Genomic DNA, 15331 nt, shown 5'->3' on the forward strand with positions numbered 1-15331 from the left:
CACAGCCCACCCCATCCACTGGGTGGCGATAGAATGGATGGCAGGTGGTGGAAGGAACTCCCACCCCCACCTTCACCCAGCTTTGTCTCCACCCACCCTCCCCCTTCACACCCCTGCTTCTCCTTCCCCTCCCCCACTGTCTTCTCCGGAACAATTCCGATTAGACTAAATGACTAAGAGGTGGTTTCGGCCCGAACAGCCAATTAGGCCGGGAAGAAGAGAAAGTAGCTTCCCCAAGTCTCCCACCCCTACCCACCCACCCCCATCTGCCTTTTTCACCTAGACCAAGTATTCTTATCCCAAGACTGCAGACTGTCAAGAAAGTTCCCTTGATTCTGCCCACTCCTTACTGCCCACTGTGCCTCATTCCGTGTCCAGACAGCCCCTAATCTACTGCTTAGTCCCCACCCTGAGCTGCTCCATCCTCACGGCCCGAATCCACTCATGTCTTCCTGGCAGGGTTGTAAGGAAAGGGTAGAGCTCTCCTTGGGAGGTTATCTTTCTAAGTCTCTTTATTTCTCTTTCTCCGTTCTCCCTCTCCCTCTCTCTCCTCTTCCTCTGGCACTTATTTCTAACATCCGTGGACCAGGCCTACTGGTTGCCATGGAGACGCACGGTGCAGCTGGATGGTGAGTGTGTGTGAGAGGAGCTGTGTGCGCTCTGCAGCAGGGGCAGGCGGCTGTGTGTGAAATGTATCCATGTTCCAGGAAGCATTCTTTGAGGGGGAATCAGACAGGGATCCAGGCCGCCTCCATGAAGTGAGACCCAGGCCAAGCGGGAAACTCCAAAAGGCCTAAGCCCCTAAACCCCTTGGTCATCTTCATCTGGGAAACGTCCACCCCTTGGCCCCTGCAGGTCAGATACTAAATTCTGTTTCATCCAGGATCTGGACTGGCAGATTCTGGAGGGGCCCTAACCTGCCCCTCCTGCCCAAGAGGACTAGGAACCCCAGAACCCACTGGGAAAAGAGCGGGCTGAGACCTGTCCTGAAACTGGGAGGGGGGTTGGGGGCAGCTATAGAACAGCTGGAAGATTAAGCTGGACAGATGGGCTGACTGATGAAGCCCACATCTCCCCAATATTACTCTAGGGGATGGGGTTGGAGGGGAAGGGGGTTGGCCCAGCAGGATGGAAACTCCCCTCCATTTCTTTTTTCTTGAGACCGAGTTTCAATCTTGTTGCCCAGGTAGGAGTGCAATGGTGCGATCTCAGCTCACCGCAACCTCCGCCTTCCAGGTTCAAGCGATTCTCCTGCCTCAGCCTCCCAAGTAGCTGGGATTACTGGCATGCACAACCATGCTCGGCTAATTTTTTTTTTTTTTTTTTTTGAGATGGAGTCTCGCTCTGTTGCCCAGGCTGGAGTGCAGTGGCACGATCTCGGCTCATTGCAAGCTCCGCAATGAGCTTCCGGGTTCACGCCATTCTCCTGCCTCAGCCTCCCGAGTAGCTGGGACCACAGGCGCCCGCCACCATGCCTGGCTAATTTTTTTGTATTTTTAGTAGAGACCGGGTTTCACCATGTTAGCCAGGATGGTCTCGATCACCTGATCTCGTGATCTGCCCGCATCGGCCTCCCAAAGTGCTGGGATTACAGGCATGAGCCACCACACCCGGCCGTATTTTTTTTTTTTTTTAGTAGAGACGAGGTTTTTCCATGTTGATCAGGCCGGTCTCGAACTGCCCGCCTCAGCCTCCCAAAGTGCTGAGATTACAGGCGTGAGCCACCGCACCCAGCCAACTCCCCTCCATTTCTACTCACTTTGACCAGAAGAAGAAAAGAGACCCAGGTAACTGCCCTGAGGAAGCTTAGCATCTTAGAGTACTGTGGCTATGCTCTTTTCTCCTACCTCAGGGCCTTTGAAGGCAATTTCCCTGCAGTTTCCTTGTATCTGGAATGTTCTTTGCCAAGCTCTAAAACTTCAGGGTTATTTTCTTTTTTTTTCCTCTTTTTTGAGACAGGGTCTCACCTTGTCACCAGGCTGGAGTACACTGGCCAACCTTCAGGTTTCCTCAGGGAAGCTTCCCTGGCCAGGCTGGGTAAAGCAGTCCCCTCCCCTCCCCCACCTCCAGTTATCCTCCTTCTTGTCCCACTGTTTGTTTCCTGCACAGCACTTTAACACAATCTATAATTATCTCATTTATTTGTTTATTGTCTGTCTTTTCCTCTAGAATGCAAGTTCCCAGAGACAGAGAGTAGGCATCATGCCTGTCTTATTCAGCACCATAATGCTAGCACCTGACACAGTGCCTGCCACTTAGTAGGTGTTAGACGTGTGATAAATAAAAAAGTGGACAAATTATCTCATCGAAGCCCCACAATAACCTTTGGTGATGGTAAGCACTATTATCCCCACCTTACAGAGGAAGAAACTGAGGCTCAGCCACCTACCCAAGGTCATGCCACTAGAAATAAGTACAGCCAAATTTCTAACGTAGGTCTCTCTGACTCCAAGTTTGATGGAAAGTGGGGACCATTCTTCTGTTTGTTTTCCGAGATGGAGTCTTGCTCTGTTGCCCAGGCTGGAGTGCAGTGGCGCAATCTTGGCTCACTGCAACCTCTGCCTCCCAGGTTCAAATGATTCTCCTGCCTCAGCCTCCCAAGTAGCTGGGATTACAGGTGCGCACCACCATGCCCAGGTAATTTTGATATTTTTAGTAGAGATGGGGTTTCCCCTTGTTGGCCAGGCTGGTTTCGAACTCCTGACCTCATGATCCGCCCACCTTGGCCTCCTAAAGTGCTGGGATTACAGGTGTGAGCCACTGCAACCAGCCAGGGACCATTCTTAACCAGCCTAAACTGCAGCTGGTTCCTCTTCCTGTCTGCCTGTGTATCTCCACTCCCAATCCAGGCATCCCCAGAGAAAGCTGGGGCAGGGAAGGGAGGAACACAGAATCTGGAAGAATGTAAATCTGACCTTTTCTTTTACAGGCTTAAAATCTGTAAATGGCTCCACTCCAACCCCTCAATCCAAGCACTTTAAGTTGACCAGCAGGTCCTTAGTTCTGGCCCCTGCCTTCTTCTCCAACTTCTCCTGCCCTTCTGAGCCACCTCACCTCCTCCTCCACCTCCAGACCCTGGCACACAATCCTCCTCAGCCTGCAAGGCTGACCCCTTCCTCAGTAGCCTATCCCTCATCTACCCTTTGAAACTCAGCTCTGGCACCACCCCTTCCAGGAAGCCTCTAGACTTTGGAGAGGACAGCGCCTTTAGGTCTCCTGCCAGAATTTCCGGCTCAAGGCAGGGCCGAACACAAGATGTGGTCATTGTTTACCTGTCTGCCTTTCCCACAGAGACTGTGTGTCATTCTTGGGGTCCAGTACCCTGTGCCGGTCTGGCACACGGGAGAGGCTCAGGAAATGTTTGTAGAATGAGTTAAACAACCAGTGACAGGATTCTGGTACCCAGTCGGCCACCACATCTCCTCCAACTTCCTTAACTCCAGACATCTTTTCCTGGGCTAGGGCTTAACAGAAGGAACTCCTCACCCTCCACTGTGGGGTCAAGTCAGGGGTGGAGACAATGCGAGGCCCTCCCCCGCTGATTCAGCGCCTCTCCTAATGAGGTGAGGCCAAAGGTTTAGGAAAGGGTTGCCACAGCCACTGGTAGGGGGAGGGTCTGTGATTCTGTAACTGGAGGATAGGTAGGGGGCTTCGGTTGCAAACTGAGTAGGGAGCTGACCTAACCCGGTAGATTCAAATACTGCCCAAGATATCTCTGCCTTTCCGCCGCACACCCTGTCACCCCGCGGCCAGGCTCTCGGCGCGTTAGATCCCGGCCCTGCCTTCTTCATCTCCTGCCCCGCCCCGCCCCCAACCGCAGATCCAACTCGGGTCTCTCAGAAAGCAGCAAGGAGCCTCGGGGTGGGCTCTATGCCCCGCGATGCTCCGCGTCTGGGAACGGATGAAGGGGTGCCAGCAACCCCCGCCGTCCCCGCTGTCGATCCGGGTTTACACGAGGCTCATCCGGGATTAGTCCCTGCGGTCGGCTAATCCCAGCGGCTGGACCGACCCCCGGGTCCGGAGCGAGGCCCACACAGTACCGGCCTAGGGAGCTAGGACGCGGGCCGAGCGAAAGCGCGCGACGCGGGGCGGGTGTGGGGGTGGGGAGGGGCGGAGGAGGGAGCAGCGCCCCGGGAGGCGGGGCCAGGAACCGGCTGATCCGGTCTCTGTTTTCCGACCTCTCCGGAGCCGGTGTTTACCCGGGAGCCGGACTGAGGAGGCCGGGGCCGGTCGAGCCCGGAAGGGGGGAGGGGAGCGCAGTCGGAGACCGAGGCTGAGACCTTCTCGGTTCCTTTCCCCTAAATCGACTTCCAACCCTCGTTCCTGAGCGTGGGAGAACGCGACAGACAGACAGATGTCTCCCGCCCCTTATCCCATCCAGTTCCGCAATTCACACTCTTTGCCAAAGAGTGGGGAGCGGGAATGGATACACCCGGGAACGACTGCACGTCCTGGGGGCGCCCTGGGAAGAAGGCAGCGCAGCACAAAACCTCCCCTGCGGTCACCTCCCACCCCGTCCTGCACCTGAGTTCTTGAGGGGAGGGGGTGCCCACAGCAGGTCGGGCCCAGAGGATCCGGCAGGGGTCACTTTGAGGTGTATAGACTAGGGGTCTGTCCTCAGAACGCTTCAGCTCGACCCCATCCCCGATTAATACCAGTGCGGGTCTCAGTCTCTTGTCCCTCGCGTCTCTTGTCCCTCCAGATTTATCTCCCACTCTCCACGGGACGCAGGCCCGAGGACCCGGAAGAAGCTGAGTGGGGTCCGGTTTTCACACTTTTATTGTAAAGCTCGGGAATAATTACACGGGTCTTTCATTGACAGCTCAGCAAACAAACCGGAAACGAACCGAACCGGAGGGGGTAGGGGCGGTGCCTGCGCATGCTCGCGGCGGGGGTGGGGGTGGGGGGTCAGAGAAAGAGAAAGACAGAAAGAGACAGAAATCATTACAAATCAACGGGATTGTGCTCGCAGCGCCAGGGATGGGGTGGGGTGGGGTGGGGTGGGGTGGGGAGGGGAGGGGCGGGGCGGGGGCCCTTCCCGGGAGGAGCGAGGCGGTGGGAAGTGGCACGAACCAAGAAAAACACGACCCCAATGTGGGCACCCGACGCGCCCAAAACCCCCCACCCCGACCCCCACCCCCCTACACACGAGAGAGACACGGCCCCCCTCCCCACTAGATAACCCGAGGAGACACAGTCTCCCCTCCCCATGGGCAGACACACCCGCCCGAAACCCCATGGGCGAGACACAGTCCCCCCTCCCAGAGAAGTCCCCAGTGGAGACGCCCCTTAAGAGACTTTCTCATGGCCAACACAAGCCTTCCCAACACCCGGAGACAGCCCCGACCCAGGGAAGAAATGGCTCCAGAGGCCCTACCCTCGGGAGAGAGAGGTATCCCAGGGCTCCTAGGAGAAAAGACAACTCAGAGATGCCCAGCCTCATCCTAAAGTGCTGCAGGGCAGAGAAACCCCCATAGGAGAGATTGGGGCAGGGCCAGAAACATCCCTTCCCAGACGTGCTTCAGAGATAGCCCCCTTCCCTGGGAAGAGAGATGGCCCGAAACTGACTTGCCTTAAGTACTCCCAGGAACCCTGGGAGGAAAACAGGCTCCCCAGAGAGCCTGGGTAATCGGGGGAGACATGCTCCCGTGGTCCTCAGCGAGAACACATGTCCCCCGGAGACTCCCAAGGGGAGAGATAGGGCCTAGAGAGCCCCCAGAGGTGAGGGATGCCCAGAGAACTTCCCCCCACCCCAGGATGTGAAACATGCTTCAGGGACCCTAGGAGAGAAATATGTCCCCATATACCCTCCCCCTACGGAGAGACATGCCCTGAAGTAGGGGAATGGGGACCGACTAGGTCCCCTCTAGGAAGACACAGACTGGGTCAGGCTGGGTTTTGGGGGGGCTCTCCTCTGGCCAAATGTCGCCTATTGGTACATAAAACTGTACGCGACACAGGCATTGGGGAGGGGCTTTACAGACCTAGGACCCACAGGGATAGTCCCCAGTGCTGTCGCCAACCCCTGCCCACCTTTGGTTTCATCTCTCCAGTGCCCAGTTGGTGACAGACTCAGTGCCCTGGCCCCAACCAGGGGGCTGGGGGCTCTGTCTTTGCCTGTGGGAAGGGCTTCTCAGCCCTCCCAGCCATCTGGGCCACCCTCTTTCTTCTGGCTTCTCCATTGTGCAAAATGCTCCTCTGCTCTTCCGCTCAGTGCTCAGGGGTCTCTAAGACCAGGGCAGGGTACCCAGGCCACTAGGGGCTTCCAGTAGGAGTCCACTGACCCCAGGAATGCCGCCAGTCTGGACCACCTTCTCCACCATGCAAATGGGCCTCATACAATCTTCTTGCCTGAATCCTGACCTCCAGCACCCAGGACAATCCTTGAGGCCTCTGTTCCACCAGCTGGGCACCCAATACTACCAATTCCAAGACTATTGCACCTGCCCCATTTGTGCAGGGGAAAGGAGCTGTCTCTTTAACAAGCCCCCAGCCCATTTCCTGGGCCTCCCCAAGGGAAAGGAGCCTTTGGCCAACCCCTAGACCTGGCTGCTGCCACCCCATCCCATTCTACCCCTTCCCCTCCATAGAAGGGCTTCGTATGCCGGGGCTACCAGCCTAACAATGCTCTCCTTCCTAGCACTGTCACCCCAAGCCAAGTTGGGGGTAAGGGGCAGAGAAATAGGGTGATTCTTCAGCCCCCTGGCTTTTCCGGGGTGGGGGTGGGGTCTCTGGGGTATAGGAGTCGAGACCCCAGCAGCACAGCTCCCAAAGGCACCAGATGACCCCGCAGCCTGTACCCACCCCTCCCAATCTTGGACCACCTCCCCAAGCTTAGACTAAGTCAAGCAAGGGCCATACCCTGAGTCTCCAGCCTCCCAGCCTGGGCCCCTAGGGAGCTGGAGAGGTATGGGCCAAGGCAGTGGGGGTTTCTGGAAGGAAGAGGGGCTGAGGCTTTGAGATGGCCACAGTGGGAGATGGGGGCTCTGCAGGACGCCCCTTACACCCTGGCCCCCTGAGGTGAAGAAGAGAACTCCACCTCATCATGGCTGACTGGGCTTCTCTGCCCCCCAACCTCCTACCCCCTCCCCCATGGGACCCCTGACCCTGGCAAAGGGAAGCCCAACTGGAAGAAGGGGGCCTGGAGCCCAGGGTGCCCTGAGGCAGCCCTCCCACCCCCTGAGATCAAGGCAATGGTGGTTTTACAGGCTGACGGGTCAGTCATGGCAGGGGCTGGGGGTTGAGAGGGCAGGGAGGGGGCAGGATGCAGGCCCCCTATATTGGGAGCAGCACCCAGCCGCCCCCTGAGCAAACCTTCCTGCTCCCAACTCACCCAACCAGGCCAGAGGCACAGTCATCCCACCCCTGTCCAGCTGCCCCCCACAGTCTCAGGGCCCCTCTGTGATGCTCATCTGGATGTGGGAGGCCAGCCTGAGCGGGGATCCCCCCAGGGCACAGCGCAACAGTTCCAAAAAAATAGAGATTTGTATTTTTAAAAAAAATTAAATAAAAGCCCAGCTCTGCTGATAGGCAAATGTTACCCCCGTCCCCACCCCCACCCACCTGTTGTTTCCCTGGCCTGCAGCCCCATCCCACCATGGCCCCAGGGGTATTTACAACATGGAACAATAGGGGCCTGGATTGGGGGGCACTGCGGCAGGGAGGAGGGGGCACAGGGCAGGTCCCCCCCCAGAGGGGTCCCCCAAGACAACACAACATCAACAAGAAAAGTTGCAAATCAGGCAGAAATGGGGACGTCATTCCAAGGTCCTTATATACAGACACTGCATGACCAGCAGGGAAGGGGGGCCCAGATGGGACTAGGCGTGGGCATGTGGCAGGCAGGTGGGCCAGTCCAGGAGCAGCACGGGAAGACGAGGCCTCCGCTCCACTCCCACCCCCGTCCCTACCCCACCTTTGGTAACAAAAGCCCTTCAGGGAGCCCCTGGTGGTCAAGAGTTTCCTCTGGGAGCTCCCAGGGAAAGGGGCTCCCCAGTTCAGCCCTGCTTCAGGGCTAAAATTGGGCGTGCTATCCCCGCCCTGGTCGGCCATGAGGGAAACAATGAGTTAGAAGTATGCTGCCCACCCTTGACTCCACCATCTGCCCAAATCGAGGGGGTGCTCCCTGGAAGTCAAGGGAAGGAGCCCAGTCATTGTAGAGGAGCCCTCTTGGGCATCAGCTGGGGGAAGCCCCATAAAGGGGAAGGGGCCCCTGGGGGCTGGGAGATGGAAATGAGGGGAGAGGACCTGGACCCTGCATGGGAGAAGGGCCAGCGTGGTCATGAGGTCAGTGATACCCCCACTTGGGGCCCTGGCCAGGAAGTCCACGCTGAAGGGGTCGAGAGTGAGGCCCTGGAATGGGCCCATTTGGGAGCTGGCTGGCGGCTGGGGGAGGGGGGCCGGCCGGCCAGTAGGGGGCTCACAGGTAGATCTCGCGCTTGGCCGTCTGGGCAGATGCCGGTGTGGCTGCGGGTGGGAAGTCCGAGGTCTGGGTCAGGGGGATTTCCTCCAAGGTGGCCGAGTCCTTGCAGGAATCATGGCTACTGTGGGAGAAGGCACTGTAGGAGGGCAGGAGGCGCACAGGGGCCGTTTTGGTGTTCCGGTCTTCCGGGGGGCTGGGGCTGCCGGCGCCCGCAGGCTCCTGCCCTCCTCGGTCCTGGTAAGGCACGAAGGTGGAGAGTTTGAGGGCGCTGCTCTTGGTCCGGCGGCTGGGAGATGACTGGCCAGGCATCCAGCATGTGTCAGAGTGGCCAAACTCACTGCACTCCCGGGTACATGTGCCTGTCATGGCGACATCAGGCAAAGGGCGAAGGTCTGTGGGAGGGAGCGGGGAAGGACAATTGTCAGACCTGCAGCCTCTGCAAAGCTCTGCTTCATGGCCTCCCACTGGCATCTACACCCCACCTCAGGACAGGAGTATGCGCCCCTTCCTGACCACTGAATTCACAGGCACACACACCCTCGAATAGACACATGCCCTCCCACCATTGACCTACTGGCCTACTGTACACACGCACATGCACACGCACACGCACACGCACACACACACACACACACAATCTATCTTTTTTCTTTTTCTTTGTTTTGAGATGGAGTCTTGCTCTTGTCACCCAGGTTGGAGTGCAATGGCTCAATCTCGGCTTACTGCAACCTCCACCTCCCAGGTTCAAGCAATTCTTTTGCCTCAGCCTCCCGAGTAGCTGGGATTACAGGCGCCCACCACCATATCTGGTTAATTTTTGGATTTTTAGTAGAGATGGGGTTTCACCAGGTTGACCAGGCTGGTCTTGAACTCCTGACCTCAGGTGATCTACCCACCTTGACCTCCCAAAGTGTTGGGATTACAAGCATGAGCCACCGCACCCGGACTTATCCTTTTTTTTTTCAAGACAGGGTCTCACTCCTGTCACCCAGGCTGGAGTGCAGTGGTGTGATCTTGGCTCACTGCAGCCTCAATTTCCCAGACTCAGGCGATCCTCCCACCTCAGACTCCCGAGGAGCTGGGACTACAGGCGTGCACTACCATGCCTGGCTAATTTTTTGGTTTTTTTTGTAGAGATGGGGTTTAAGCCATGTTGCCCAGGCTGGTCTTGAACTCCTGAGTTCAAGCAATCTGCCTGCCTCAGCCTCCCAGAGTGTTGGAATTACAAGCATAAGCCACCAAGCCCTAAATACACACATTCCTTCCAGCGTCACCTACCCCACAGTGCTCTTCTTACACACCCAAATCTGCCCTCAGACAGGTGCACAAACACACACTCATCTACACACTGCCTCATCTATCTCCAGACAGACTTAAACGTGCAAATCTATCCTTAGGTGGGGTTGAGGAAACCCCCATCCTCATTGAATTGATTGATGCAATCAATCTCTCTCTCTCTCTCCCTCTCTTACACACACAGATAGGCATGGATGCACATATCTACTACAGTGGGCACCTCTATCCTCAGATGAAATTGGGCACATTGTTTCCTTCAGAACCCCCTCAAGCCTCACATGCTCCCGGTGGTCCTGAACCCACCCTCCTCCAGCGAGACCTTGCTTTAAAGCCGGGGGAAGGGACGAGCTTCTATGTGGGGTATTCACATAGAGGCCCACACTCACATCCACAAGCACGCTCATGCAGCCCCTCCCCACCTCACTCTGGCCCCTAAACCAGCCACCACCCCTGGCCTTGTCCCGGCTCCCTGCCCAGAACACCCACGGGAACAGGAGTTGGCTGCCTGACATCAGCAGTAGCCGGTGTAGTTGCTGGGCAGCGGGGGTCTCCATGGGAACGGCTGGGCCTTGAGTACTTCCTGTCACAGCTGTCCCTGTCCTGCCCTTGCTCAGGGACAGCACCAGGCAGTGACCCCCCCACCCCCCAGGGACATGGCTGAGCAATACTGCCTGGGACAGGGGCTCCCCTGGCACCACCCACTCTGGCTTGGCCTCCTGCCAGTGCCAGGTGAGGAGGGGACAGCTCTGTTGTTAACCCTCAAAGTGCCAAGGCTCTACAGCTCAGAGCAGAGTTGGGGGACGCAACATGGCTCAGAGCAGAGCATGGGCACTGGGTGGGCGAGGCTGGGTGCTGGGCAGAGTCCCACAGACCCCAGACCCCAGAGCAGTTCCCACATACCTGGCACTCTGCCTCAGGGCCTGCTCCGGCCAGCCGGCTCTGCGCGGGCACAAAAAGGACGAGACGGGCATGAGATCGAGCATGGAGGGATGGGGTGGGGGTGGAGGACACTCTGAGACCTAGGGCCTGGGAGGTTAGACAAGGGCCCTGTGCCTGAGGTAGGGGAGTGAAACCTCCCATCCTTTGTGGAGAGAGGAGGCTTTGAGTTGAGGGAGTGGGTGAGACCTGAGGACAGCTCCAACTTAAAGAGTCTTTCCATCTCAGGGGTTAGCTCGTTCACTCTCCCCCTCCACAGGCTGCCATGGATGCCTTCACACACGCACACGCACTGCACACACACTTACTGACAGCACACCTCACCATCTTTTCCCACACCGACCTCTGCTCCGGCTCACACCTCCCTTTTGCCATCACCCTCCAAATCCCTCCTAGACAGGCCTTTCTCTTCACCAGACCTCCTGCCGCGGTCTTCCTCAAAGAGGTGCCAAACCTTCTCCCACTCCTCACCCCAGCATATGTCACTCCGTTCTCTGAGCCCCCTGTAGCATCCAGGGCCCAATCTCTATTCTCAAGGCCTTTCCAACCTTAGAGGACCACCACCCACCTTCTCAAGGTTTCCTCACCATTACGTGAGCTTTCTGGCCACCACACTCAGGGTCCCTGTTCCCAGGTGGCCGTGTAAACATGGTGCCGAATGCAACAGCTTTGGAGTCAGAGAAACCTGGGTTTGAATCCCTCCCAGGTCTGTCACTTTCTAGATGTATGACTTTGGGCAAGTGACTTAACCTCTCTAAGCCTCAGTTTCCTCCATTGTAAAGTGGGTGCCATAAAGTTCTCAGATCGCAGAGTGGTTCTGGGGATTAAATGCGTGTATACCTGAAAGCCCTCAGCACGGTGATGATGACTGAGCACATAATAACTCAATACATAGATGATTTGTTTAAGGCCTTGTCACCATTCCCAGGCTTCCACTCATTCCTGGGGTGCCCTGACCATGGTGCTGCGCCTCACCATTCTCGGGGTGCTCCATCTCTCCTATGCTGCCGTCAGGGGTGGTGCGCTCATAGTGATCCTCAGGCAGGGCCAGGGGACCGAGTCGAGGCCCTGAGGATGACTTGCTGGATGGCGTCTCAGACTCCTCCAGGCCACTGTCATAGTAACTGTGCTGGGATGGGTCCTGCAGCTCCTGGGCCTGGCTGGTGGCCGAGAAGGTGACGCGGCGGTGAGGTAACTGCAGGGAGAGAGATTGTCACTACTGACCAGCCAGCTTGCCCACAGGGCCCACCACCATACCAGGCCCTAGTACAAGCCAAGCACCATCCTACTCAGGCCTCAACAGCAACCAAGAAGAGATCCAGGCCCCAGCACAGCACATTCCTCCCGAAAGCACAGGCCCCAGTGAAAGACAGCTCCTGAGTTCTAGGACCGCTCCTAGTACAGCCAAGTCCACATACTGGAAGTCCCAATACAGCGCAGGCCCCAGTGTTATTATAGCCCCTATGCTACCCCAATAACCCTCATCCAGTGCAACCGCTTGTTATAGCACAACCCTTCTAGTTCTACCCAGCTTCCCAATATTGGCACAGCCTCCCTTTAATCCCAGAATGACCTGTAATACAGTGTAGAGCCCAATACCAGAGTAACATAATACCACCTGACTCCCCTAATTCCAGCTCAGCCTCTAAACACCAGCATAGCCTGCAGTTTCTCGAACAGCTTCCTAAAAGAAGCAGACTCCTAACTCCCAAATGGCTCACCAATACCAGAACAGTTAGTTCCCTCATTTCCAAACAGCACCCTCCAAACTCCAGCTCCTCACCTGTCTCACTGCTCTTGCCACTGCCTCCTTCCAAATGAGGGGACAATCTTTCTTTTCTTATCCTCTGTTCCTCATCCCTGGTTTGTGATGTTGCAGCAGTCTGAAGACTCCCTGCTGTGGCCCCTCCCACTCAGCCCCTCATCCCCACTTCACTCCCCTCCAGAGAGGCCTGGGAGTGGAAAAAAAAGGGAGGAGCCTGATAACAAACCAGGGCACCTGGGGGAAGGGGACAAAGCAGAACAATGGGAACTCCCCAGTCCTCCCTATCAAGAAATAGAATATTCACTGGAGAGGGTAGGGCTCTGCCAGGAGCCTGGACATGGGGGGAGGGCATGGCACCCATTAGGGATTAGGAAAGCTGGTCTCGAAGGGAGACTCCTTCCAGGAAATAGGAAGGAGCTTCTGGGAGGGCTGCTGGCATGAGGAGCCAGACTTGGAGGCTTGGACTGGGGACTAGGGGTCGGGGGAGTGGAACCGTGACAGGCTGCTCCCAGCCAGCAGCCCTGTATGCCTGCCACAGGTTAACGATCAGCCCTGGAACCTGGCAACCTCAGCCTGGCACTTGGCACAACCAGCCAGCCACCCAAATACCCACTTGGGACTGCCACAGATTTTCCTGCCAACCAGAAATTAGGAGTTGTGGAGGGCGCAGACCCAGGGCCCCTGGAGGCCAGGGGTGAAAACAGCTAAGCCCAGGGCCCTGCTGATGAGTCTCTAAGCTCCTTCCCATCCTCCAAGACTTTGGCAGTGCTTTGTCTTACTCTATAACTCTGGATAGGAGGTTATGAAGATGGCCAGGGGAGGTGGCCCTGGCTTTGTAGACTTACCCTCCTAATAGCCCCATTCAAGGCAGCTAGGGTGGAAGAGGCTGTCAGGACAGGAGTTTTGGAGCTGCTGTGGTAGCCCAGAACTGCCTCCCCACTATCCCCATTCCTGAAGATGGCTCCCACCTCATCTTCAGGAATAAGCGACCATTCTTGGAATCCTTGTATTGATCTAAAACACTGAAGGGTCTGGGTGATGACTGATAAGGTCCCCAAAACTGACATGGATGTTTGGGGCCGGGAGGCTATAAAGGAGTGTAGTCCACCTGGTGTAGGTGTTGGTGCTTCTCTTTCCAGTTTTCTTTCAAGATACTGGCCAGCAGTCCCACCTCCTTGCAGAACCCATACCTGGTAATTGAAGGCTTCGGTCCTGCCTACTAAGCAAGTCGCTTGGTCTCTTTTCCCATGATTCTTTTCCGTAAAATGGAGGGTTGGGTTATACCCAACACTTAATGTTCCCTCTAATTTTATGACTATCAAATTATAAAAGCCCAGATCAAAAAATCTCTCTCAAACTGAAGCTCTAGACACTTGCTGATTATTTCCAATTGGCTCTGCCTACTGGCCCTTAAGATTCAACATGTCTGAAACCAAATGCTTCTTCAATTAGCTTCTGTATGGGCAATGATCTCATCACTATCCTATCACCCAGACTCAGAAGGCTGATGTCTACCTGGGAATCCTGGTAGCTCTCCCCTCATTCCCCATCCCTACCCCATATCCAATTATCCCTTGAATCCTGTGGGTCCTTTCTCCCTAACCTTGGCCAAATCCATCCATCCATCACCCCCATTGCCACCATCATAGTCCAACTCTTAGAAGTTCAGTCCTGTACCTTCATCTCTATGCCCTTTTAAGCCAACCATATATTCCAGTGCACTTTCTGAAACTCAGTTCATCTAAAACACTCATGAGCTTTCAGGGACTAGTTCCGTCTGAAGAACTTTTGGTAAGGCACCTATGTCCTCTACAACCTACAGTTCTTCCAGTCTCATCTTTCAGCTTTCTCTTATGCCCCTCTTCTTGCCAGAATATTCCTTTTTCTGCCCTTTCCCTGCCTCCAACTTGGCTCACTCCTGCCGCAGGAGTTTGCTCACATGGTGACCCTGTGAGGAGGCAGGGGACCCTCCTGCCCTAATCCTGCTCATCACTGACAAGCTGACTTTCTCCTTACAGAAGCCCATTTCCATGTCTTGTGCAAGTTTTCGCATACTGTGCTTGTCAAAGGAAGGGAGGGGCAATATGGTGAAATAAATTCAGAAAACTCAAGAGGTAAACAAAATTGGGGCTGGGCACAGCAGCTCACATCTGTCATCCCAGCACTTTGGGAGGCTGAGGTGGGCAGATCGCTTGAGCCCAGGAGTTGAGACCAGCCTGGGCAACATGGCAAAACCCAGTCTCTACAGAAATTACAAAAACTAGCCAGGTGTGGTGGTGCACGCCTGTAGTCCCAGCTACACAGGAGGATCGCTTGAGCCCAGGAGGCAGAGGTTGCAGTGAGCCAAGATTGCGCCACTGCACTCCAGCCTAGGTGACAGAGCAAGACCCTGTCTCAAAAAAAAAAAAAAAAAAAGTTAAACGAAGTCTAACAGGTTCCTCCTTTTTTGGAGGACTCTGCAGAGCCTTTAATAGGCTAATGTGATCATGAATTTCTTACTACCAAAACTAACTTCACCACAGAACCCCTTTTTTATAGCATAATAGATAATAGGAGACCCGCCTGCTTTGTGTTTGAATTTGGCTGCATCACTATTTAGTTTTCACTTCTGCAAAATTATATTAAAATGACCCATATCATAAAGAGTTATGAGCACTGATTGAACTAATTCGCACAAAGTGCTTAGCATGGTACCTCACACCTAGTAAGGACTCAAAAAACGGAAGTGAGTGCTGGGCACGGTGGCTCACGCCTGTAATCCCAGCACTTTGGGAGGCCACCGCGGGCAGATTGCCTGAGGTCAAGAGTTCAAGGCCAGCCTGACCAACATGGAGAAACCCTGTCTCTACTAAAAATACAAAATTAGCTGGGCATGGTGGCACATGCCTGTAATCCCAGCTACTTGGGAGGGT

The 15331-nt window shown here is 55.6% G+C and overlaps 1 protein-coding gene across 2 annotated transcripts in view; it reads right to left on the minus strand.

The window, feature by feature from the left end:
• Nucleotides 1-299: 299 nt before the first annotated feature.
• Nucleotides 300-15331, minus strand: part of PCDH1 (protocadherin 1) — a 32088-nt gene continuing 17056 nt past the window's right edge. The window contains exons 4-6 of one of the 2 annotated variants that reach the window (XM_032158192.2): nt 11630-11849; nt 10619-10657; nt 8761-8814 (exon numbers count right to left, since the gene is read on the minus strand). In XM_032158192.2, coding sequence (XP_032014083.1) covers nt 10632-10657; nt 11630-11849 — 246 coding nt within the window. In that variant the 3' untranslated portion in view covers nt 8761-8814; nt 10619-10631. Of the gene's footprint in view, nt 8815-10618; nt 10658-11629; nt 11850-15331 lie in introns of both variants that reach the window. The other variant, XM_032158191.2, reaches the window with a different exon arrangement.

The sequence above is a fragment of the Hylobates moloch genome, unplaced genomic scaffold (assembly GCF_009828535.3).
Source record: "Hylobates moloch isolate HMO894 unplaced genomic scaffold, HMol_V3 SCAFFOLD_6, whole genome shotgun sequence".
In the NCBI taxonomy this organism is placed as follows: Eukaryota; Metazoa; Chordata; class Mammalia; order Primates; family Hylobatidae; genus Hylobates; species Hylobates moloch.